At 39.2% G+C, this 27,317-nt stretch overlaps 1 protein-coding gene across 9 annotated transcripts in view; it reads left to right on the forward strand.

The window, feature by feature from the left end:
* schip1 (schwannomin interacting protein 1) overlaps positions 1 to 27,317 on the forward strand; it is an 878,565-nt gene that overhangs the window by 752,663 nt on the left and 98,585 nt on the right. Inside the window, exon 1 of one of the 9 annotated variants that reach the window (XM_073041001.1) lies at positions 5,636 to 5,911. The exons of 7 other annotated variants lie outside the window; for them this stretch is intronic. Coding sequence is in view for 1 of the 2 variants with exons in the window: in XM_073040999.1 (XP_072897100.1) it covers positions 5,882 to 5,911 (30 nt within the window). In the remaining variant the exon portion in view is untranslated. Of the gene's footprint in view, positions 1 to 5,635; positions 5,912 to 27,317 lie in introns of those variants that run through there. One more of the 9 variants, XM_073040999.1, reaches the window with a different exon arrangement.

The raw sequence follows: 27,317 nt of genomic DNA on the forward strand, positions 1-27,317 counted from the left end.
TCAAATAAAAATTTTAATTAAAGGATATTGCTTGAGGGAATGAATGGCACAGTGGGTTAGCATATTATCATTTCATCTTGGGTTTTGGGACTTGGGTTTGTAATTTCAATTTTAAGTGTTAGAGCATAATTTGACAATGAATTAGAAATTTCATTCAAAATGATAGTTCTGAAAGCAACTTGCATTTAAATAGCACTTTTAATTAAAAAAAAATGACCCAAGGCACTTCACAAACAGATGCAAAGAGAAAGACAGCTAGTCAGGAAAGAGAGATTAGGAGTATTGCAAAGAAGTAAGTTGTGAGAAGATAGTTCATTGTAAATATGCTTAAAATGATTAAGAGTTCACTCGTTAGAGCTGGCCCAGAGTGCATTGTGTCTGAGTCAGAAAACTAATATTTAAGGATGGAAAGAGATGGAGGAAATTGTAAGCACAGTTTAGAATGAGTTTCAGGATATGTTTATAGGTCATAATGAACATTTACGTATTTATTGGGAACTGGTATAGTTGACTCACAAGGATAAATGTGGGATTGTTTACAGAATGGCAGAATTATTGCTGTTTATCATGTCTGGAGAACTGGTGTATATTAGAGAGGGCTGTGAGGATTGGTTAAGTCAAAGGTATGTAGAGTTTGAATAGGTTAGTGTTGTGGTTAGACAGTTACTGGAAATGTTGCAAAACCAAATAGGACATTGGATTAAAAACTCAGCACATGATTTATCATGGTAGCAAGTGTGTGAATGGTTTGGCTTAATTTTAAAAAGAGCTGATTAAAAAGAAACAGTAGATGTATGCTTGGAAGTGCTGCATGGTCAATTAAACCATCCCAAAACTCTAAAACAGTAAGGAAACAAGATGCGGTCAAGTATAGAGCTTTAACCTATTCTTCATATGAATGTTCTGTGAAGTGACAAGAATCCATTTATTGAAGTACAGTGACTAGCTGGCTCTGTATGTTAAAAATGGATATTTGCCAAGTTAATTTGGAACATGGTTTATGGAGTAAAGGCATGATCCAGCAGGTCAGTTGCCATGACAAGGTCAAAGACAACAGAGGGGCTTTGTGTTTGGCTGGATAAATAAGGCAAGATTGGTGCTTCCTTAAGGTGGCCCCATGAAGTACTTCAGAAATATGGTTTCTATTGATGTGTCAGAGACATGACAACTGATACATACACAACAAACTCCCCAAAAGACTCTGATAGTGACAAAGCAACCTGCTCTGATGGTGATTGAGAGACAAGTATTGGACACAGTTCTGGAAGTCTTGAAAATTGCAAATGTGACTCTGCCCTTCAAGAAGGGAGAGAAGCTGAAAAAAGGAAACTATATGTCAGTTAGTCTGACCTCATTGGTTGGGAAGATGATGGAGTCCTTTGTTAAGGATGAGGTCTCAGGGTACTTGGAGGCACATGATTATTATAAAATAGACTAATAGCATGATTTCCTTAAAAGAAATCATGATTAAATCTGACAAATCCGTTTGAATTCTTTGAAGAAATAACAAGCAGGATATACAAAGGGGAATTGGTTGATGTTGTGTTCTTGGATTTTCAGAGGCCTTTGACAAGGTGCCACACATGAGGCTGCTCATCAAGCTATGATTGGATGATGGAATTTATGGCTTTGTTGAAAAGTTTGCAGGTGATATGAAGATAGGTGGAGGGGCAAGTAGTTTTGAGGAAGTAGAGAGGCGCCACAGAAGGACTCAGACAGATTAGGAGAATGGACAAAGAAATGACAGATGGAATACAGTGTTGGGAAGGTATGTTCATGCACTTTGCTAGAAGAAATGAAAGAGCTGACTATTTCCTAAATGGAGAGAAAATATTAAAAAAAAACAAGGTGCAAAGGGATTTGGGAGTCCTTGCGCAAGATTCCCCAAAGGTTAATTTGTAGTTAGAGTCTATAGTGTGGAAGGCAAATGAGATGTCAGCATTCATTTCAAGAGGACTGGAATATAAAAGCAAGGATGTAATGTTGAGACTTTATAAAGCACTGGTGAGGCCTCATTTGGAGTACTGTGAGCAGTTTTTGGCCTTTTATCTGAGAAAGGATGTGCTTAAACTGTAAAGGGTTCAAAAGAGGCTCACAAAAATGATTTCTTTTACCACAGGCAGCTGTGGAGGCCAAGTCTTTATGTATATTTAAGGCAGAGGTTGATAGGTTTTTAATTGCTCAGGGCACAAGGAGAAGGCAGGAGATTGGGGCTGAGAGGAAAATTGGATCAGCCCTGATGAAATGGTGGAGCAGACTTGATGGGCCAAATGGCCTGATTCTGCTCCTATATCTTGCAGTTTTATGTCATATCTATATTATCACAATTTGAACTATGTGTTGCTGGTGGTGTTTTGGCTCTGTGAGAAGCGCAGAATACCATTGAAAGAATTCATTTGGAATTTCAGGTGCTTGGAATGTGATTTACATATAATGAATGGGATACTGGATATGATTTTTTTTCTTTATAGGGAAGAAGAGAAATTCACACTGTATATTTTATTCTATAACTGAGCTTTGTTATGTTTTATAATGACAAAACTTAAAACTAATTGAAAGCAAAAACATGGAGTCAGGAATAATGTGTCTTAGTTTTGTTTTTACATTAAGTAGGGTCCGCATGTATGATCCGCTGGAGTGATAACATAGGCAATTCATATGTTTTTATATATAACTAGTAATGAATTATTTAAACAAACAAGAATGCTTAATCAAACTATATAGTTATATTACTCAAATGTTCCTGAAATACACAACACTCCTCCCTAATTAGCTATAACCTCCAACTCAATATGGAATTATCTTAACTTAAGTACTTACTTATCAGTATACTATAGAATACAACTACTAAATTGACATCCGCAGCATAGTAAATTTAAAATTGTCCAATTCAGGCATAATGATTTAATCTCTGTGGTAGTTTACTTACTCTCGTGAGATAATGTCTTTCCACAAGAGGGAATCGCTCTGTTTGGCAGGTGAGACTCTGTTTGGCAGCTGTGAAACAATTTCAGCTCCTGGGGCCTCCATGATGATTGTAGGAGTTGACTGTAGGACTGCAGGAAGTGGTTCTGCCAGCTCTGCACACCCTTCTTCTCTAACAATTGACTCTGCGCTCCTCAGCAGATCAGTATATTGTCTCCAGATATCAGACATAGTCTCTCTCCACTGTATAGGACAGTGGTCCAGTTCTGAGTATTGACTTTTGATCAGCTCTGTAGTCCCTCACCAGGACTGCTTTGACAGGAGTGAAACATTGAACCTCCTTGTTTGAGAAGCTTTCGATTTGTCTCGGCTGGTTGCCTTGCATTTTCCTTCTGAGTTTGGGTTTCAGGAGATCCAAGTGTGACTGCAAGGGATGGTCCAGGAACAGCATAGCTGATGGGTTGTGACTTGTGGACTGTGGTGCATTGCGATATGCAAGGAGGAAATTGGTGAGATTCTGACTCAGTACCAGTGTAGTGTGTTCTTTAGATTCTGGATAAACCTTTCCACCAATCCATTTGTAGCTGAGTGGCACGGTGCAGATGTAGAGTCTTATTCTATTCATTTTCCAGAACAACTGTAACTGTTTCACAACAAACTGTGGTCCGTTGTCACTGACTAAGTGTTCTGGAACAGCAGTCCTTGAAGGGACTTCTCAACCCATCAACAGTATGTGAGGCAGTAGTGAAGGCTTTTGGGAACGCCTCTGGCCACTTTGTAGATGCATCCACTGCTACCAAAAAATTGTGCTCGTAGATCCTCTGCCATGACAATACAGGCCATTCCTAGGGACAGAAAGTTGCTCTGAGCATCTTCTGGACGTTGGCATCCAGAACAGTGCATGGCAAGCTGTTCTATCCCAGGCCACCAGACAAGGCTTTGAGCCAATGCTTTCACTTTGACCATGCCTAGATGACTTCCATGTAGATCCTCTAACACATTAGCTGTCAGCTTAGATGGTACATCCCCACAGAAGGCAACCAACTTCACAGTCTGGCACTGGGAAAAATGGGGGAATTGGTATTTCTGCTGCACATTCCAGCCACTTTGGGTGATGCAGAGACCTGAGACAGTGTGGATTCGTCTCTGGTTTCCCCCCTGGCAAGACTTTCGATTTACATTAGGGAGAACATGTCAAAAGAAGTGTCCTCTTTTACAAAAGTTTTCAGCTATTCCCTTTTCCAGGGGTAAATGGAAAAATCTATCTGCATTTCCATGATTAGTTGTCCTCTTGAAATTAATATTATAATTGTGTCCTCCAAGAAACTGAGACCATCTGTGAATTTGTGCTGCTTCTGTTAGCAGAACACCTTCTGTGGGTTGAAAATGGACACTCATATTTAATGATCAGTAATGAGGGCAAACTCTTCTCCATTCAAGTACTGGTTAAAACCTTTTACTCCCCAGACTGGGGTCAAGGCCTCTCTGTCAATTTGTGTGCAATTTTTCTACACAGCGGTAAGGAAACATGATGCAAACGCTCACTGCCATCACTCATAACATGTGACATGACTGCACTTATTCCATAAGGTGGGGCATAACATATAAGCTTCAATGGAAAATAAGGATCATAATATGTGACTACAGCGTCTGACATCATTTCCTTCACCTTTTTGAAAGCCACCTCACACTGCTTTGGTCCTGATGGTGATCTGGGAAAACTGGAAAATGGTTGTTCAGCTTTAATATTTTTCATCCAAATAAAAGTAAAGTTTATATTAAAAATAAGTTTGTTGTAGATTACCAATCGGCCACATGGCATTATTTCTTTCTCTTAATGAATTGGCATTTAACTTGAAGAAGTTCATCATGTATCAGTGTTCTTTAATATTACTTTTTAACTAGATGAAAAAACATACTCAGGGTGAGGAGGTTTCTTCATAGAGATCTTATTATCTTTAATGTGCTGTGTGGGGGAGAAAGTGAAAACGGATTGAAAGAGGAACTTTAGGAGAAAACTATAAAATACGTTTAAAGGGAGAATTTTGAGGGCTGCAAGGAAGGGTTAGAGATGTGGTTCTAATGTGCAGGCATGGGAAAGGTGATCCTTTAAGGCTTATTGTGATACAAGGCCTCTAGTGGTACGTGTATCATTATAGATCCCTCTAACATTTGCTTTTGTTGCAAAACTTTCCTCCTTTCCAATTTATATCGGAATTGCCTAAGGAAATTGCATGAATCCAAACACTTTTATATTAGTTTTCTGTAATTTAAAAGTGGTTAAAAACATCTGTCAATATAATTCTTGAAATAATTCCATAACTGTAAAAATCTACATTGTACAGTGCTGCAGACAATGCTCAGAAGCAAGAATTATTCCACTTTTTTATGGAATAAATATCGTGAATTGGCGTGTTGTGTCAATATCAAGGGGATAAATGTGAATTCAGGCTTTCCATAGTTTACAGTTACATTCATAAGTGCAGGATTCGTGCCTGAGGTCTAAATTCACTCAATTAAACCATTGATTTGTCTTTTGTCTTCATCTGTTTGATGGACACTAGAAATTTTCCACATCAGCGAGCTCCTTTCACAAACCACCAAAAGGTCACGCCCGCCTCAAAACAGCTCTGTTTCTCTGTGTGACTACGGTATAATTGGCTGATTGTATTCGTGCTGGTTGAGTCACCCCTCCCCCTCCCCTCCTCCATTGCCGTCCCAGATAGATGCTGGCTCCCCGAGGAGAATTGTTACGATCCACTCTGCTCCTAGCAGACGGAGACAGAGCCATTACGCAGGTTGCAGCTGCAGCAGAAGCATCCATTTTTGTCTGATACCAGCTTCGTGCCTTGCAGGGATTGGCATTTATCCTCCCAGATGCTTTAAATCTGAATTACGAACGACAGCCCTTAATTCTTTTAGTCAGTCGTGGCCGCTTTTCATATCATGTGCTGAGATGGTACACCAAGAGAACTGTGCTTATCAGGTAAAGATGTCGCGATGCGCAGAGAGGTGCACTTGAAGGCTGTCTCGCTTGCTTTCTGCTCAGCAGCAGGTTGCTGAATTGTGTTGTCTGCCTATTCTTTATTATTTCGTTTAATGGGGGGGGGGGGTGAGACGGTGGTTCAATGTTCTTGGAATTAATCTTGTAAAATAGAAATTTAATGGCAGCACGAAAAGCTTTCACCGCTGTGCAGTTCACTGCAGAATTTATTGTGCGTGCGTGTAGGAGGGGAGCGAAAAGAAGGAAGAATCAATTACAGAGCCAGGGGGAAGTTAAATCCATCAGATTAAGTCATTGTTCCAGATCAATATATGCAGTATCACAAAACATTAATTGGTATTTTAGTTATATAATTACAAAAATGCATTTGGGACAGTAGACAGATTGCCCAGTATCAATTAAAGTTTTATGCTGGATTGTTATTCCTGTAACTAATGAGTTCATGTCCTTAGTGAATTTGGACTACGACAGAGCTTGTATTTCCTTGTAATTTTGAAGTTGTTATCTTTTGTTAATTGGACATAAAATCTGAGCGTATTTGTATATTTGGGGATCATCCTGTTTAAACGTATGCATTCCTAATAATTCCTAAATGAAGTTTTGATAGGAAGAGATTTGGTTTACTTTTATCATACAATGACAATTCTAATAGCAATTTCAATTGTTCAATAATCAAACATTTTGAAAGGTAAATTAAAATTAAATATGCAGAAGTAAACGTCTGAAAAGAAAATGGTTTGCTTAGTGGCTGGAATTCTCTGGAGACCAATGTGAGTGATCTGTCTGGGCAGTACAGATTTTACAGTAAATCAAGACCATCTTTAGTGATCAATTTCAAAAGCACAGTGTGATGCTTTAAATTTGTATCTGACCAGGGAAAATAATGAATAAACCTTTATTTTGCTCAAGGATAACTGGAATAATTTCAGCATAATAATTTTATCTACTGTCCGAATGCATTAACTCTGTTGTAATGAATTCTCAAATGCTTTTCAAGAAAGTAGATGTTATTTAAGAAATGCATTGCTTAAGAAAATAGGTGATATTTAAAGCATAGGATACTGAATACCTACTATGCTCCTGTTTGGATTCGATTACAGAGCTCGAGGGGAGTATTGCCCTTGCAGAATCAAGCTGATAGGATGATTGCAGGAGTAATGAGGCAACATGAGCTTACCTGCAATGAAATCAGACATCCAGTAGGGAATCAAAATCGATAAAGTTTATGTCATAAACATAATGACTTAGAAATACAGTTATATGGAGCCTGTTCTTCAGGTGCAAAATGTCTTCCTAGGCCTCTGACATGCTAAACAGAGATGTATGTTCTTTACATATCAGGGTGTGCTATCAAAGGTTGCCAAATGGCCATGTCTGTATCTGAAATGGTTTTTGGGATCCGCACATTTGAACATAGTTTCTCCCTTTATTTTGCAATGGGTGCATTTTATTTTTTGGGGGCTCTCACTGAAAAATCAATTTGTCCTGAAACAAGAATGTGTGATTTCACTCGGAATTTATTGTCCAACTAAATCATTAATTACTTTTGCATGCAACCTGTCTGCCGTGATGTCTACATTACATGCCTAGCTATATTCAAGAAGTATTTTGAGATATTGTGAATTGTGATCAGCACTGTACAAGTGCATATTCTTTGTAGTAATTTCTCATAATTTTGGACCAAGATAAAGCATATTCAATTGCCACCACCAAGCACATTGTGCAATAAAAGATGCCTCCTCTTTAGTTCCAAGCATTTTCACTTTCATATGCCATTAATTTTTACAATCTACATTCGCATTTGAAATATCCAGGCACTTTGAGGATGCAAATTTATTTCACTGCACTTTTGATAATGACATATTGTAATTTTTTTAATCTGTTATATAGAGTTGTGTATGACATAATGTAACATCCAAAATTTTAGCTGAAGGTGAACCTTGTCTGAGAGCTGCAAAGCAAACCCTCAATCTGGGTTACACGAGGCCTGGTGGTTTGAACTCTAGTGTTTTAGCATCATTCAGCCAGTCAGTTTCTCACTAAGAATTGTGGGTAAGTGGCTGTTGGCTGATGTGTGGTGGAGAACTTTAAGGTGACAGGAAGCTGATGGACGGCACCAAATGAATGGTCACCACAGAAGTGTCGGGAGCCTCTTCCAGAAGGCAAAGATGGGAGGTCTGACCTTTGCTTATGATGATCAGATGAATACAGAACCATCCTGACAAGTAAAGAAGGAAAAACATCCCATATCTCCTCCCACTAATATCCCTCCATTGTACAATGTGGTGAGACCAAATTTATCTTGCTGAGGCTACAGGCATTGTATGCTTGACCCTAATAAGCATGTTTGAAGAATTAGTCCATTAATGTCATCATTTAGACATCCTTACAAATTGCTGAACCGTTATAGTGCAGAATCATGCCAGATACCCCACTCAGTTATAACAGATGTGCTGGTGGATATTATTACAGATGTGACAAATGAGTCAAAGTTTCATTTTACCAATAAATTTGTGATTTCACAGATTTTTAAGTGTAATGCAGGAGAAACCAGTTTGTTTTATGGATCTGCGTGTCTGCAGAATGAAGTCTGGACTTTGTGACGAACCCTTAACTCTACGATTAAAGGCAGAGATAATCAATCATGCTGAGCAAATCCGAACATACCCAGTCTTGAATGGTCATGATTAATTTAAAAAAAGATAACTGAAGAAGGAGACCTGAAAAACATTCTAATCTACAAAAATGGCAAAGCCCAGTATATGGTAGGAAAGAAAAGGCTTTAGTGACAGCTGCAAAAGGAAGATCTATTTCTGTCTCCTGTGAGACAGACCTAATTAATCTGCAGCAATTTTATTCACACCATGTGTTACCATGAAATGAATAAGGACACCAAAATACATCAGATGCAAATGATACAAAAAATGCCCTGATTATAATGCTCCAGACCAGGGGTTCCCTTTTTTTTAATGCCATGGATCAATAGCATTAAGCATGGGATCTGGAGGGCCCTAGGTTGGGAATCCCTGCTCTAGACCAAAGTGTATCTCCACTCAAACTTGTTTCAGCTGAGCTTCAGGCTGGCCTAATTTAAAATTTTGCAGAGTTATATCCTACTCATTTAAGAAAAAATAAATTCAAATCCAATCCAGCCAATTCCCACTTGGAAATATGAGCATTCAGTCTTTAGCAGAGTGATTGAAGATGTTATGTTATGGGGAATGCTCCTGAACAGCACTTTCTCACCATTACTCTGCTCTGGATCTCCAAGTTCTCATAAAGGCGAGAGTCTCATCTCCTGGTCTCCTCTTGGTCCAAATTTGGACAAAAGGCCCAATTTCCAGAAGCATGGTGACAGTGACAACCTTTGACTTCAGGACAACATTTGACAGGGTATGGCATTTAAAAAAACCCAGGTAAAGTGATAACCTGTTTAACAAATATCCAGCAATATACGTTGAATATACATCCAGTTCTGTGCCACCTCGGATATGAAGTGTGTGTGGCAGGGCATTCAGACTATAAGAGGCTGCAAGACCACCCTGTACATCAACGACAGTGACAGTTCCTGATGGGCTGAATGTTTTCTTACACATGATTTGATGCACAGGATAATCTGTGAATGAGGAAGGGCCACCTCCTCCCCACCTGAGAAGCAGGCACTTTGATTGGCTGCAGCTGATGTGAGGAAGACTTCAGCCAGGATGGACTTGTGTAAAGCTGAAAGGTGTGATAACATTTCTGGTTAGGTGCTGAGGGACTGTGCAGCCCAGTTAACAGAGGTTCTAAGAGACATCTTCAACTTCTCCTTGGAACAGTCCACCGTCCCCATGAGCTTCAATGCTGCTGCCATCATGCCAGTATCCTAGAGGGTGACAGCAACCTTTCTTCATGACTATTGTCCAGTGGCCCTGACTGCAACAATAATGAAGTGCTTTCAGTGGCTGGTTATGTATCACATTAAACCCCATCTTCCAGCTACTTTGGACCCCTTCCAGTTCACTTACCACTCAAGTTAGTCCACATATGATTCCTTTGTCTCTGCACTCCACTCTGTCCTGTCCCACCTGCAAAATGGTGCCTCATACGCCAGGATGCTGTTTATCGACCTCAGCTTGGCATTTAATACCCTCATCCCTCAGAAGCTGGTGGGGAAGCTGTCCTCACTGGGTCACAACACCTCTCTCTCTAACTGTATTTTGGACTTCCCGATAGAAGGGTCACAGTCAGTTCATGTTGGCACTCCACAGGGCTGTAGGCTTAGTCTGCTGCCATTCATACTGTTGACACGTGACTGCGTTGCTAGTTCCAGTTCGCTGATGACACAACAGTGGCTGGCTTCATCAACAATGACAGCAAGACGGCGTACAAAGAGGAGGCAGAGCAACTGGTGGAATGGTGTGAGCACAACAACCTGAGTCTCAGCGTGGAGAAGACCACTCCTCACTGCACATAAACAGCTATTCCGTGTCGAGAGTTAGGACCACCAAGTTTTTGGCAGTGTACGTAACGGAGAATCCCACTTACTGCCACAACACCACCACCTCTTTAGTCAAGAAAGCATAGCAGTGTCTCCACCTCCTGAGGAGACTGAGGCTTCTCTTCCCTCCCCCACCCCCCAATCAATTTTTACACGAGCACAATTGTATTGAGCACAATTGAATGAGCTTCCTGACCAGCTGCATCGCAGTCTGTTATGGGAATTGCTTGGCATCTGACCGCAAGTCCCTACAAAAGGATTGTGAGGACTGCTGAGAGGATAATCGGGTTCTCTCTTCCACCCATCTGAGATATCTATCAGGAGCACTGCGCACGCAGGGCCCATAGCATTGTAAATGATTCATCGTAGCTGTCCAGCAATCTCTGACCTCCTACCACTAAGAGATACTTGTAGCATTAGGATGAGAAACAGCTTCTTCCCCTCGGCTGTGAGACTGCCAAACTCCCTGCTGCCAGTGTGAAGCACCGGTAGTGTTATATTGTTTACTTTTTACCTGGTGTCTGAAATTACCTTATTATTTGTCAATTTATTTGTAGTAACATTACTTTTATGTGTGTGTACTGTGTGCACCTTGGTCTGGAGGAATGTTGTTATGCTTGGCATCCGTGTATGGTACATGAGTATGGTTGAATGACAATAAACTTGAACAAAAGGGAAGGTAACTGTGTTTAAGGGATGATCACCCCAGTTCCAGACATGGCTGGGGAAGTTCTTCAGGGGAACCTTGAACTCGGCCATCTTTGCCTTTTTTTTCAACAAAGGACTTCCTTTCATTGTTTAGTCATAAGTGGGGTGAAAGGACAATATTTAGTTCCAGTTATGTGTCCTTGGAAAATCATTCATGGAATTTTGCAGCAAGACCTAGTTGATACTGAGATTTACCTGGAAAGTGGCAACACATGCACAACCAAAGAACTGGATCATTACCACCTACGCGTGGCATTCACTAGAAATACTGTTATTAAATCCCCCACACCAATATTCTGATGAATAATGAATCATTGTAAAGAAGGGTTAGTGAAGTCACCTTTGAACAGATATCTGTTTGGACCACTGATATACATGACAATGGGGTAAGTGAAAAGATGAATATTGTGCTGTGAATGACAGATTTCCACGGCATTTCCATCACTGCAAAGGCACGTCAGGAGTGTGACAGAATTCTTGCCATTTAACTGGGTGAGTGGAGCTCAACAATGGTCAAACATATCTACATCATCCAGAGCAAAGCAGCTCTGTTAATTGGCATCCCATACACTACCTTTAAAATTCACTCGCTGTTGCTGTCAATTATACCATCCACAGGATGTGATGCCACAGCTCTCACTTTTATCTCTGAAACACACCACCTCAGGCCACGCACCTTAGAAGATCATCACTTCATTTAAGTTTCTGTTCAAATTGTACAGCTTCTTGATCTGGATGTGGGCACTTCTTGATCTGGAGATGTATTGCTGATTCTTCACGATTGTTGGGGAGAGGGGAAATTGAATAATTTCCTACTCAACAGTACCTTTTTCACAATGTGTGCAGTGGTTCAAAAAGCAGCACATTGCTATCTTATGGGTGATAAATGCCAGAAGTGCCTCCATCATGTACGAGCCAAAAATCTGAACCTTCGTTCAAGGATGAGTATTTAATAAGCTGAAGCCGTGGGTTCTGTTACTGGACAGTAGCAGCATTTTAACTAACTACCAATTGAAAGTGACAAATGCAAATTCCCTTGAAGGCTTGGAATTTTTTTTGCTTTGCCAAGTTAGCAGAGGATTCTGTGATGTGAGAAACAAAGACTATTCACTTCACACATAAAACAGGCATTGTTTGTAGGAAGAGCTGAATGTTGATGTGTTGGAACTCAGGCGCTTTTCCCCCTGAGTTGTTTAATTATATTGTTGGTTGCAGGAGCATTTTTAGACTTGCTAAGGTTCTGTATAGAATATCGGGTTACAGAAGTTTTGGTGGGTAATAATCTTCATGACCCTGATGGTCATGTGGATGAACTTTGTGTTAAAACAAAATTCAGAAGTTAATTATTTAATGGTACTCTGATTGACATTGGTCTCAGTATCTCTTCTACAATGTCCCTATAACAAATTAAAAGGACTGGAGCAGAATTAGGTCATTTGGCTAATGGAGTCTGCTCTGCTACTTGATCATGGCTGATCCGTTTCCCTCTCAATCCCATTCTGCTGCCTTTTTGCTATAACCTTTTACACCCTGATTTATCAAGAATCTATCTACCCCTGCTTTAAATACTCTCAATGCCTTGGCCCCCACAGCCGCCTTTGTCAGTGAATTCCACAGATTCACCACCCTCTGGCTAATGAAATTCCCCATCTTCATTCTAAATGGACATCTCTCCATTCTCAGGTTGTACCCTCTGGTCCTAGATTCCCCCACTATAAGAAACATCTTCTCCATATCTTACTTTATCTCAGCCTTTTAACGTTCAATAGTTTTCAATGACATCCCCCTTCATTCTTCTAAATTAAATTAGAGACACTGGGCTCTAATTCAAAAACAATATGTCAGTAACAGGAAACCACATTCCCAAGGAAATAAAAGGCTTTCGGAAGATTTATTGAGGGTTTTTATAACATTGAAGAATTTGAGTCAGCAACAAAGGGTCTTCATTTAAACCATTATTAAACAAGATAATACTGGAAATATCTTTACACAGAGCAATTGATGGATGGAATGCCTAACCAGTTAATAGAGACAATATGCATTTTTAACATAAAAGATGTTAATGATTTAAATGGATAATGAAACAAGTAGAGGTGCTAGGAAATTAGAATTAATATGGGACTCCTTACAGAGGTGGTAGGGATCTCAAATGTTTTCCCTGTGTGCTAAAAAGACAGCTGTGGAGTACCTCAGAGCAAATTGGCACCAGAAGCAAATAAATAGTGACAAATTCTATCCAAGGAATAATGTGCATGACCTTTTATATAATTGGCACCTATGAGTAAAATGGACACTAATGGAGATGATTAAGATCACAATTAGACTGCCACGGTCCAAAACAAGCCTTCTATCCAAAATAAAGTTATTTTAGCTATGTGTTCTGGAGAGATCCTTAACCAAATATATAAATTTAATACAGATAGAGAAATTCATAAATCGTTGAATTGCTCAATGTATCATTTGGGCAGACCTGTGGAGAGAGCTTAAATGAATGACCATCCTTTGCTGCATGGTCCAACTTCCTTGGTGTGTGTATTATTTAGGCCAGAATGTCTAGGCACACTGTATTGTTTAATCTTTTAAATTTGGCTTTGAAGTATCCAAACAGGAGCTAAAGCTGCACTGTATGTCTAAATTCCTGTTGCGTTCACTCACCCAAAGCATTTATCAATTACCAAAATTAGTGGTTGTTGAGCAGCTGAGCAAACTAACAAGCCTATGAAAAGGTTCTGTTATTAATTGAAATAAAAGCCGAGAAGAGATTTAAATCAGTCCTTTACCAATGATGACATTTTGCTGTCTCCTGAATTTAGAAAAGTAAAGTTCATGAGTGCATCCGCTGCTTGCATGCGTAATGACACGAAAAACAATCCTTTGTTGGATATTCAAATCTCTACCACTCATTGTTGTCACCACCCAAACTAGGATTAATGATGCCACCAGAGCATGCAGCCACTAAGTCAGAGAAAAGTGACAACAAAAGCCACCCCTTACAATTTATTGTCTAATTTGTCAATAATTAAGCACTTTTGCTAGATCTGATTTATTACAAATATACTTATGAGCAGCATTTTTCTCTTAAACCACCCAGAGCAGGCATTATATAAAGGAAAATCTATTTGTTGTAAGATCAAGACAACATTCAGATTTTATGCCAGAGTAGACCTTCCCTACTAAGATACAATTAACTACAGCCTGGTGAAAGTATTCCTGACATTTGCAGGAAACATGAGTGGGAATTACCATAACCATTTATAAATTGCGAAGTAGTTTCCCACCAGTACCCCATCCCAACTGAAGTACTGCTTCGCCAGAATGTTCTACTTCTATTGATTTGAGCAGAGAAAAATGTTTATCAGTTGTAGTTAGGTAGTTAAACAAAAAATGGAAATGTGCCCCTGTAAGAAATGCAGCTACAAGTCAAGTGGCTATCCAGGTATCTGATGTAGCCTCTAATTCGAAAAGAGGAGTACCCCTTTTTAGTGCTATGCCCACTTTGCCTCACAGGTCACATGACTCAAAATACAAAAATTAAACTCAGCTTAAAGCTGAGATTTATTCCCTTCCTGATGCACAAGAACCAGAATCACCTACACCATTCTCTCAAAAGAAAAGTTAGCTGATGGTGTATTCCATGTCTGATTCAGTCTTCTACCAACCCTTTGTGGGCCAAATGGCCTGTATATGCTATAATGTTGAATATGAATGGAGGGGTGTGTGGGAGGGAAGCATTAGATTGACTTTGGAATGGGTTAAAAGGTCAGCACATCAATGGGCAAAAGGGCCTGTACTGTTCTACATAAAATGCAAGCATTTACACTGCGGTAATGCAATTTACCAATCATAACATACAGAATCAGGTTTACTATCACTGCCTTGTACAATTTGAAGTTTGCTGTTTTGCAACGGTGGTAAAGTGAAAAGACTTTAAATCAAGCAAAGTTCAGAATGTGGTATGTGCTTTCATGTAGACTGCAGGTCCAGTGCGTGAGTGAAAAGGACAATTTCAAGTCGAGCTCCAACTTTGTGTGCGCATTTGGACTGGGTTAACTGGAGTGGGCCCTTTCAGGTTTTTTTTTTGTTTCCTTTTCCTACTAACTGTTCCATAAAGCAAAAATTTATAAATATTCTCACTTTATAATTTTATGGGGTGTACGATTATTATTTTGTGCTGACTGACAATTGTGTGTGGGCAGTATTTACACAGCGTTCACTCAAATCAAGGTTTCTGTAACAGGAACATCACAACGTTTCTGTTTGGATGAACCCCAAATCATACCAACCCTAGATATATATTGTTGAAGAATGGTGGCCTCCTCACCGCAAAGTCCCGTGGCTGTGAGCAGAGCCGGCTAACGAGCCAACTTTGCATATGAGCCCAGTGTGGGAGGTTACAATATTACATCAGAACGTTTTGCCAGTTCTTTGATTATAATTGTCTGGCTCTCCAGGTTCAATGCCACAGGGTTGTCTTGCATAAGACAAGTTGCATATGAGTATTTCATTTAAACTTAATTTGTGAAGTTTTATGATATTAAACAACTAAGTTCCCAAAAATATTGGTGCTTCTTACTTTCCATCAGTGGTTCCTCAGTAATCAGATGCAACCTGATCTGTGGTGTAAACCCAGATCTATTTTATTTTATTAACTTCAGACAAATCAGCCCACGCATAGGATAAAGTTACAGGCATGAATCCTTCAGTGGTGTTATCAAAGGTCAACGAGAGAGGTTATCTTGGCTCCAATTAAATACATAGGTACATTGTTTAATAGTAATGGAGTATGTGTGTACTGTTAAAAGTGTGTAATCCAGTACATCTTTTGGCACATTGTATTAGCCACTACAATGTTAGATGACTGTCATCTCCATTATGAAAAGTTACTTTGTTAATAGGTCATTTCCTGTTTGAGTAGTATGGAAATGAGCTTAGCTGACAGACCTCACTGAAATAATCAAGCATGAGGTAAGAAGAGAATTTAGCTCTTCAGTTAAAACTGTGATGATGATGGGAAATCATTTGGATATGTTGCCAAGGTCAAGAACTACAGGAGATTCTGTGCATGGCACAAGTAAAATGTCACTGAGAGCAAATGATGTAGTTGGGTTCCAAGAGAGGGGACAGGACAGAGCAGAAAAATGAAAAGTGGTGATACGTAACAGAAGAAAGGCACTATTGATTGTCCGAGGCAAGTAGGACATTGCTGAATCTGTAATTGATGAATTTCTTTACAACAAAATTGTAACCAAGAACCTTTAGAGATTTTTGAGAGCTGCAAGTTTGGCACATGCAATCAAATAATAAATCAAAATTATTATTGTCCAGTATTGATCACAATGCATGAAGTAGCCTTAAGTATGTATTCAGAGTGTAGTCTAGCGTATTGTTCACAAAGTTGAACTACGAATGTGTCATTTGTTTATTGATGCTCGTTAAGATAGGCTCTGCATGTTGGGACATTTTAAGTGAGTAAGCATTCTGGTAAACAAGACAGCAGCAGGAAGGCTGTGTTAGAATAGTGTGTGTCGTTTTCAGAATACTGTAGCTTTCAATTTATTTTGCTGGCTTAATGCTAATCAGACAACTGTTAAATAACGTTCCATTTATTAAACATAGTTGTAGGTGAAGTAGTCCTGAGGTTTACTTAATGTTCCCCTAATTTAGCACAGCTCATTGAATTAGAAGTGATTTCACCTTTGGTTGAAGTCATGTTTCATTACATGGATCCAATCCTGGGCTCCTGTGGGAGAAAGGGACCTAGCTTCAACTAGTCAACTTAAAATGGCTTCTGACAGAATGGTATCTCACATTAGCCATGATTTCATTAGGTGACACCATTCTCTTTGCTGTGCCCCGGAATCTGTGTGATGCTAATTTTGACATGCAAGACTCTATGGTAACTGACTGATAAAGACGTGTTTGATAAAAGACAAGTACTGTACATTTGAAAGGATGTTGATTCAGCTTCTTAGATTTCTGCTACATATTTAAAATTATAATTTTCTTTTTAACAAGTGTGTTCCATCACAACAAATCCATCAAAACAATTTTCTCCTGAGCAATTACGATGATTTTTGAGCTCTAGAATTTTAAAAATGGGTGACCCGTATACAAGTACTGTTAAGGTCAAAATCTCCCATGTGATAATACTTTTAAATTTGTATCCATCTCAGTATTAATGGAACTGAACAAAGATTTAAAGTATTCAGGAAAAGCCACATCTGTACATTAATATGCTAATATCATTTGCATAATTGTGCAGGTAACATGCGGTGTTGCATTTTTTATACAAAGGTTTTATTTTGCTGAACATTTAGACTATGCTCAGTTTGTAGCCTGTCCATCACTGCATTTAAAGGTTTGAGCTCAAGTACATTTCAGAAGCATGAGTACTAACATCTATACTGAGATGCTGCAGTGACTTGCCATAGCTCATTAAATGGATGTTTGAATTCAGTGGATGTTGAAGCTTCCAAGGCTCTATTTTGGCAAAGAGTTGGGGAAATATTCCTTGTGTAAATGAATCCCCTGCATTTTGCCAAAACAAAGCCATTCCAAATGAAATATTATGTATGATTTGGATAAACTTTAAATATGTGTTATTTATGTCCACTGATTTAATATAATTGCTCCAAATGAAGTTATTCTCAAAACTAGACAACCGATGCAATTTGTAGGCAAATTGCAACAATGGCTAGACATAGGAAGAACTCTACAACTAACAGTACAGTAATGGTGCAGTTGATGAGGTCATCGTTGCATTATTTGTAGAGTGATTCCTATGTCCAGTCATTGTTACGATTTGCCTACAAATTGCATCAGTTGCCTAGCTTTAGAATGACTTCATTTGGGGCAATTATATTAAATCAATGGCCATAAATGACGTGTATTATTTTTTTAAGTTCAAAATATCTCAACCAGCAAATGTTTGCCTACTTTGCTTGGCTAGTGTTTGGCTGAAAACTTTGTTTTTCTAAATCATGCATAATATTTTATTTGAGTGTAAATACTAGATATTTTCTTGATTTACAACTAAGGGTAATATTTTTAGGTGAATTAAAGGAACTTTGTGGGACTGTGATTATACATTGTCCTGCCACGTTATTCTAGAAAAGGCAGATGAAGTATCTTCTTGATGCCAAGTACTAAACAAGCAGATGACATCAGATAAAACAACTAAGCAGTTATAATTGGCTCAGATATAAGATCACTCAGCCCTTCAAATTAACCATTAAATTAGCCTGATAATTTAATTCAGTATTTTGTTCCTCTCTTCTCCCCATATCACTCAATCCTACAAATATTGAGAAACTGCATTCCAAGATGCAGCTTTGATTTCCAGGACATCAGGCATTTCCTCCTTCAAAGAACAGGGTTTCATTCCTTCACCATTGATGCTGTCCTCACCCGCATCTCTTCCAGTTTCCGGATATCCATTTTCACCCCATCTTCCCGCTGCCTTTGCAGTGATAGAGTTCCTCTCATCTTTACCTACCACCCCATAAGCCTCCACATCTGGCACATCATTATCCGCAACTTCGGCCATCTCCAAGAGAATCCTACCTCCAAACACATCTCTACCTTCTCCCCACTATCTGCTTTGCTCAGGGATCACTCCCTTCGTGATCCCCTTGTCCATTCGTCTCTCCCCACTAATCTCCCACCCAGCACTTATACCTGCAAGCTAAACCAGCACATTCACCTCCTCTCTCACCTCTGTCCAAGGCCCTAAACAGTCCTTCCAGGTGAGGAAACACTTCACCTGTGAATCTTCAGGGGTCATCTATTGTGTCTGGCCCTCCTCTACGTTGCTGGAGGCCCATCGTAAATTGGGGAATGCTTCTTCGAGCACCTCCAATTTATCTGGCAAAAGCAGAACATCCCAGTGGCCAAACGATTTGAGTCTGATTCCCATTCCCTCGGGGTGGAGGACCAACGCCTTCTATTCTGTCTGCGTAGCCTCCAACCTGATGGCATGAATATCAATTTCTCCTCCTGGTTAAAAAAAAAATTCCTTCCCCATCCTCCTTTCCCCTCTTCTTCTATTCTCCACTCTAGCCCTTTACCTCTTCCCTGCCTGTCACCTCCTCCTGGTGCTCCTCCTCATCTTCGTCCTGTGGTCAACTCTTTTCTACTAGGTTCCCTCCTCTCCAGCCCTTTACCTTTCCTACCCACCTGGCTTTACCTATCACCTTCTAGCTATCCTTCTTCTCCTCACCCCCCACCCCTTTTAATTCTGGCATTGCCCCTTTTCCTTTCCAGTCCTGAAGAAGGGTCTCAGCCTGAATATTTGGCTGTTTAATCATTTCCATAGATGCTGCCTGGCCTGCTGAGTTCTTCAAACATTTTATGTGTGTTGCTTTGGATTTCCAGCATCTGCAGAATTTCTCGGGTTCAAGAAACTTCTGCGGGGTCAAATATTTTGAGGATAGATTAAAAATGTTTTTGCCACTAAGAAGTCCTGATTTAATATAATTACTCCTAACTGTTTTATCGCTGATGAAGCACTTTTCAAGGACAGGCACAAGTATTATTTGTGAACAGTAAGCTCCCATAAGCAGTAATACAGTAATGTCCAGGTCAAACTCTATGGAATGCAAGGGGCTCTGCAGATGCTGGAAATCTTGAGCAACAAACCCAAAATCCTACAGGAACGTAGCAGGCCAGGCAGCATCTATGGAGGGGAATAAACAAACAGATAGTCAACATTTTGGGCTGAGGCCCTTCATGAAGACTGGAAAGTGAGGGGGAAGAAGCAGCCAGAATAAGAAGGTGGGGAGCAGAAGGAGTAGCTGGCAGGTAATAGGTGAAATCAAGTGGGGGCAAAGTTGGTTGGGTGGGGGTTGCAATGAGGTAAGAAGCTGAGAGGTGGTAGGTGGAGGATGTAAAGGGCAAAAGAAGGAGGAATCTAACAGAGGACGCTGTGGGAAATCAGATAAATATTGGCCAGGCCAGGACACCAAGAGTATCTTCCCTTTCTACAATCTGCTAGGAGCTCAGACATCAATTTACAATTTTTTCCCTATCCTCTCTGTTCAATATTTTTAATAATTTGACATCCACTGCCTTCTACGGCACTCAGAGATCTCCAGATAATATTCCTTTGTGATGTACCTCACATTCTGAGACTATGACCCCCAGTTCTAGACCAGAGATGGAGAGCATCTTCCCTATATCCAAACTGCCTAGCACAGTATCATTGAGAATCCCTCTCTGCCTTGAGATCAAAAAGATGCTACTCACTTCTTGTTGTTTAATTTAAATTCTCCACTAACCAGAATGATAAAATGAAAGATGATTATGGGTACTGGGAGTCGATCATGTTGCCCCGAGACATCCCTTCAGACAGTACTGTCATCCAAACATCATTACCCATTTCATTAATGACATTTCTTAAGCAATGAGCAGGAATGGAAAATGATGTTTACGAACTATTCAATTCTATTCACATCAGTTGAGAAAGTGAGGCAGTCCGTGCCTGAAAGCAAGAAGATCCAGGGGACATTTGAGCTTGGACTAATACTGACAAGTAGCACTTGTGCCACGCAAGTTCCATGCATGGTGCCTGTGCTGATGAATGTTTCCAGAATTTTTTGCATTTACCACCAATTTCTACTGTATGCGGTTGCTTTATAATTATTTTGAATTTGGTTTCTGACAGATGATTTTGCCTTCTGAGAAATACATATTCCACCAAATGGTTATAAACAGCTGCCCCTTCTGCCCTCTCAGAACAAAATAGCCCTGCTGTTTCCAGGTTAGATATTCAGTGGGATAATCCATCTCTTTGATATGAATTGCCCAATCCCTTGCATATCAAAGTTATCTGTTTTTAACAACAAACACAAGAGTCATGTACCGGAATGATTTGGGGGGGGGGGGGGAATGGGCAAGTAACTGTCCTGCTTAAAAGGATCTGGGCAATGAAATGTGGCTGACAAGCAAAGCACTCTTGAATATATGATGAATTTAATTGAGGTTTTGTATTGCCACATACAAGAGCTAGACTTGAGCTGACATGGAAAGTGGAGGAAGTCTAAGTGGAGGTAAATGCACACTCAGTTCCACTTCCTCACCCTTCACACACACAATATTTCACAATTGTTGTATTTCAGACCTGTATACTGACCCCCATTATGTGTATGATTGAATCAACTGTAAAACTATTGATTCCTAGCAAATATGTTCTGTGCAACACACACAAAATGCTGGAGAAACTCAGCAGGTCAGGCAGCATCTGTGGAGGAAAATGAACAGTCAACATTTCAAGCCAAGACACTTCATCAGGACTGGAGTTCTCTGAGAAGTTGTATGATTGTAATTCATGCAGTACAGGTTTGGGGTTCCTGTTTAAGCTTGCTTTATGGATGACCTGATGGTTAAGAACTAACAGTTTAAAAAGAAGCATCCAGTCTCAGAGTCCATGGCTTCAGTTTGTTCAGTTTATAGCTTGTTGGAAGTAGCACTGAAATTATTCTTCTGTCTTAAGTTTTCATTTAAATTCCTAAAGAAAGAATATTCTCCTAATGCCATGCACAAGTATTAGGAAAAGCTTGCTGACATTTCTAAAAACATTTTTCTTTCCCCTGTAATCAAACATAGCTCTTTAACTGGCTGGGATTAGTGTAGTGAGCCAATTTCATCTCCTCCCGTGACCTCCCATTTTATGATTCTGGCAGCTTTGATTAAAAACATCGGACATTTTATTGGAAAAGATATTCATGAATTCATTATTCCTAAGTCCATCTAGACCACAGTGTGCATTTTAATAACATTGTGGTGATGCTTATTTTAAACATATAGCTCTTGGGGGTTCTGTGATTCATATACTGGTGATGTTTTAATTAATCTAATAGTCTTAAGTAGCACAGTAGCATAGCGGTTAGTGCGACACTATTACAGCTCGGGCCGTTGAAGTTTAGAGTTCAATTCCAGAGTTATCTGTAAGGAGTCTGTACGTCCTCCCCATGGATCACATGGGTTTTCTCCAGTTTCCTGCCACAAACCAAAGATGTACCGGTTAGTAGGTTAATTGGTCATTGTAAATTGTCCCGTGATTAGTCTAGGGTTAAATTAGGGGTTGTTGGGCAGTGTGGCTTAGAAGGGCCCATTCCTCACTGTATCTCTAAATAAATAAATACCTTTCTTCTCTGGAAACCTGTTAGTGCATTCTTTATTGATTCTACATCTGTGGACCAGTGGTCATAGATAAGCTACTGCAGAAATGCCTTCATTATAAGTATCTGTGTCTGTCTTGTGCTGAACTGAGTACAGGGATGTGATTCATTTGCCAGCTGAATAGAATAGGTTCTAAATATCTGAGTATGAAATGTGCATGTGTACATAATTATTGAAAATAGAACAAAATCAGATTATTGAAATATAAAACTCTTCTTTTGTATTGCAAGCATTCCCATAAAATGTAACTGTCAAGCAAAAAGCATCTTGGGTTTCAGACTTAATATTTAATTAATGGATTGTTTCAAGAATCTTGTCAAATGTGAATACTGAAACTGCATGCTTTTACCTGCTAAGATTTACCTAGGAAATAATACTATTTAATACTTATTAACAATACTTAAGGTATTAGGGATCCTAAAAAGTGTACCTGATACTAGTTAAAAATTTCATTTTTCAAAGTAATTTTCAGAAAGGCTGGACAGAAATCTTCAGCTACAATAAAAACGCAAGTACAAGAGTTAGATAAATAGCACCCTTGCCCATTCCTTTTATTATGTGCAAACATTTTAATTAATTTAGTGGAAAAATTCTCAAACTACAAATCTGCTTGTAGTTTGGTTGCAGATATACAGCTTCTGTGATGTGACCATAAACAAACAACTTTAATCATCTGAGCAAGAAGAACAGGAAATACTGAAATAAATTGACACCTGCTTTCCTTGATAGTACAATTGTTGCATCCTTCAAGTTATTGCTGTTATTTTATATCTTTTATTTTTGAACTGTGAGGCATTTTCTTTGTAATGGTCCTTTGAATAGGACCCTGGTGTGTTGTCTAGTAAATCCCTTAGCTTTTGATGATACAGAGATGATGTGATCTTAAATGAGATTGACATACAACATTTATGTTTATAATCCATCAAGTAGACTCCCCATAAACCTGAAATTTTTGGTTAATTTAACTGTTAGTTTCCATTGGCTATCAAAGCCAAGTCTGCACAGTCCTACTGATTACTGGGATATGTTCAGTCTATTTTTATCCCATACTAAATGTGACAGGGTGAAAAAGAACTGCCTTTCTCATTTAGCGGCAATGCATTCTTCTAGCAATGAATTCTGGGTACAGTCAACTGGCTGCTGCTGCTCGATGGGAAGCCTTTTCCTTTATTAGGTAAAAGCTATACACCGCTGAGTTTTCCTTGAAGCAGACACTAACAGGATTTATTGCAAGGAGGATGTTGGTCGACAGCAGGGAGGCCTAGGCATTCAGTAAGCCCGGTTACTGCAGTATTTCTGTCAAATGTTTTCATAGCATGGTGCAAGGAAAATGTGAATAAGCTCATGAGTTTTGTCATGTTGGAACATTAACCAAGAATCCCATAAGAATATTGCTATTTACATTCTGAACAGCAGAATAAGTGTATTTTTATTAGAACAGTAAACAGAAATAACGGAAGGATGGAGCAGCAATTGGAATAGCTTTTGGTTATGGATAAATTGAAATAATTCTACCAACACATGTAACTCAAGCCCTCATGAGAACTGTGTGGAATTTGCATTGCTGCAGCATGTCTGTGAACAGTGATGGCATAAATACGATCTTCAGGAGTGTGACAGCTGTAGATCTGGTGGCCAGTTATAAAAAGGTAAATGAAAGTAATATGATAAATTAACATTTAGTTCTTGTGACAGTTGAGTCAAGTTGTGAACTTTGCTTTGTGTGAAGCACTATGTACAGACTCCAGATTTATCACTTAACTGAAAATTAAATACAAATTTCATTGTAATTCTTCTAAATTTTCAATTCATTAACTTTAATTAACTTAAAATTATTTTCATAACTGTTATAGTGGCTTTACCACAAAATAGTTTAGACAGTAAGCTTTGTGCTTCTTCCAATTAGTTAATAAAACCAATCTTTCATTATAGGACCAGGTGGAAATCTGCTCTGTAAAAACACATGAAATGTGACTTTTTGATTCTCTTCTTCATTCCATCACCAGCTGCACCCCCCATTTCATAACTGACCAACTTCTCTGATATGATGAAGCTTCATAAGCTGTGATGTTGGGAATATCAATGAGGGGTGAATTTATATGATCCAGTGAAGGTGGTAGTTATTGTTTAGACATCCAGGACAGAAGATGCCCTTCTGGCCCAATGAACTACATCGCTCTGCAACAAACCTATTTAACACTAGTCTAATCACAAGACAGTTGACAATGACCAATTAATCTGCAAGTCTTTAGTATGTGGGATAAACCGGAGCACCCGGAGGAAACACACACTTTCACAGGGAGGACTAACAAACTCCTTACAGGTAGTGTTAAAATTATTACCAATGATTAAATTTTCTTGTGGTAGTAATGACGAGCACTTGACTTGGAAGAAGTGTAAATATGTATTCTGCAACAGATGGAAGTTAATATATGTAAACCAACAGATTTCCTGTATTAATATGTGACTATATTCATTCAACAGCCTCTTGAAAGGCAAATTAAGTTGTTGAGAATATAAGTGAATGTCTTATCCTTTCTATTTATTGTGGGAATGTGCACATTATTTAGCATTACATGTTAGATAAAGGAAAAAGTACAATTGAAAGACAATAACTGCAGATGGTAGAAATCTGAAGTGAAAAAAGATGTTGAAAGTCTTCAGCTGGTTAGACAACATCTGTCTGGAGTTAATATTTCAGTTGTAATGTAGTATTCTGAATGCTGAATAGTTGATACTATTTTGGTTCCCACGGTTGTCATGGGTGGGGTGGGGGGGGGGGGTGAGGGTTAGTGGGGATAAGCTCTGCCTACCTATTAAATGCTCCAAATTGCATGCGTCTCAAATAGCCTCTGACAACCAAGTCCAGCTCCTGGCCTTCACATGTGGTTTAGTTACTAAGCCTGGCCGAACCGTCTCTACAGACAAGACAAGGGGCAAACCTTGTTCTTCATTTCGTGCTGCCTTGGCTTGCATACTGGCTTGCTCTCCATATCGACTTCGATACAAACAGCTAGGACACTAGGTCTATGGTTATATATTTATGTTACTACTTAATATTGTAAGCTGAATAGTTGATAAAAGGAATTGCAAGTCTGAAGCAAGTTGTTTTAAAAAAAAAACATTGACAGGATAATCACAATTTCATCAGGGCTAGAACAGCTGAGAAAATTTGCCAGTAACAGCAGTCTTTCTATTGACATTCTGAAAAAACAACATCAATTGGATTCTCAATTCAGCAGGTCATCATTTACTTCACTTTCTAGAAGTGAAGGTTGTAATAGGAGCCATATCTAACATGCACAGGTTTTGAATAATTCTGCTGGCCTGCTCCTTCGCAGCTTCTGGCAAAATATGATAAAAATAGTAAATCTGAACTACTTAAAATCTTCATCACACTGTTCTTAATCTTTCATTCCCGCATATGCCTTACTGGGGATAGATAGCATTTTGCCAGTGCATCAAACAATTTTTGCAGTTTGCTTCCAGCTGAAATCATTACAGAGGAGAGATGGATTTCTCATCAAACTCTGAAAGACTTATGAGTACTGCCTTTAGAAACTGTTAATTTGAATCTCAAGAGTAACATGGAATTGAGAACGACTTGTACCAAATCTTACCCATTTCCATTCTATCCATTCTACTTCTTGATCTTGCCTGCTTTGTTTTTTTTAGTTGAAGACGTTTGTTGGGAATTTTCATTGTGTTCCTCCTGTACCAGCATTGATAATAGAAGGGGCGGGACTAATTATTTAAATTACAGCTAGAAACCAAAAGATTCCTAAAGAAGTTTTTTGGTGCTGTCTTCTGCAAACAGCATTTTCTGGTGGGCTTGTGTAATGGAACCGGAATATTGATTCCGACTGGGATATAATTTGTAACAGAAGATATATACCCTTAAATAGTGTCAGGAAGTACTCTTTTTCCTGCACGTCTGGTTAGAGAATGCTTCATCATGTTTAGCAACTGGAATAGAAAACAAATCTTTAGAATGCAAAATTTGGATTTTGGGTTTTTGAAGAAGTAACCAAGAAGGTTGATTTGGTTGGGGGGGGGGGGTGTATGCAGTGGATGTAGTCAATATGGACTGTAGTAGGGCCTTTGTTAGCTTCCATGTGATAGAAAGTTAGGTCACATGGTAATTAATTGAATACAATTAATTTGATGACAGGGTGAGGGTGAAAGGATGCTTTTTGGAATGGATGCCTGTGACTAATGGTGTTCCAATTACTAATTGTTATCTCAGTGATTTAGATGAGAACGTGCAAAGCATGGTTAGAAACTTTATAAACAGTGAGAAGTGATTAGCTGGAATTGTAAAGGGATTTTGATCAGCTGGGTAAATGGTTGAGGAATGGAAAATGGGAGTTTAATCCAGATATTTGTGAGTTGTTGCATTTTGTGAAGACACATCAGTTAGGACTACAGTGAATTGTATGCCCTAGGGAACAGAGGGACAGATACATGGTTCCCTGAAAGTGCTGTTGCAGAGTAAATGGGAGTGAAGAAAGCTTTTGGCATACTAACCTTTATCCATTATGCAGAGCATTGAATATGGAAGCTGGAATGTTATCTTGGAGTAGTACAAGATGTTAGTGAAGTTGCATTTAGAAAACGTGTTTAGTTTCAGTCACCCTGCTATGGGAAAGGTGCCATTAAGCTGGAAGGAGGTGCAGGGAACATTTATGAGGACATTGCTGGGACTGAACAATCTGAGTTATGGAAAGAGAGTGAACAAGCTGGGACTTTATTCATTGGAGCAAAGGAGACTGAGGGGTGATATTATCGATGTATAAAATCATGGAGGACACATAGGGTGAAAACATTCTTCTTACTAGAGATGGGATCAAAAAACTAGGGGACATTTGAGAGGGGAGAGATTTAATAGCAACCCAAGAGGCAACTTTGATTTTACAGAGGTAAATACTTGAGGTTGTGGACAATGGAAATGCAGCAGGTAAATTGTTATGCAGCAAGGTTTTGCATCTGGTTGCAAAATAGGTCCACGTAATATGTTGGGGG

Source organism: Hemitrygon akajei, chromosome 3, assembly GCF_048418815.1.
Source record: "Hemitrygon akajei chromosome 3, sHemAka1.3, whole genome shotgun sequence".
Taxonomy (NCBI): domain Eukaryota; kingdom Metazoa; phylum Chordata; class Chondrichthyes; order Myliobatiformes; family Dasyatidae; genus Hemitrygon; species Hemitrygon akajei.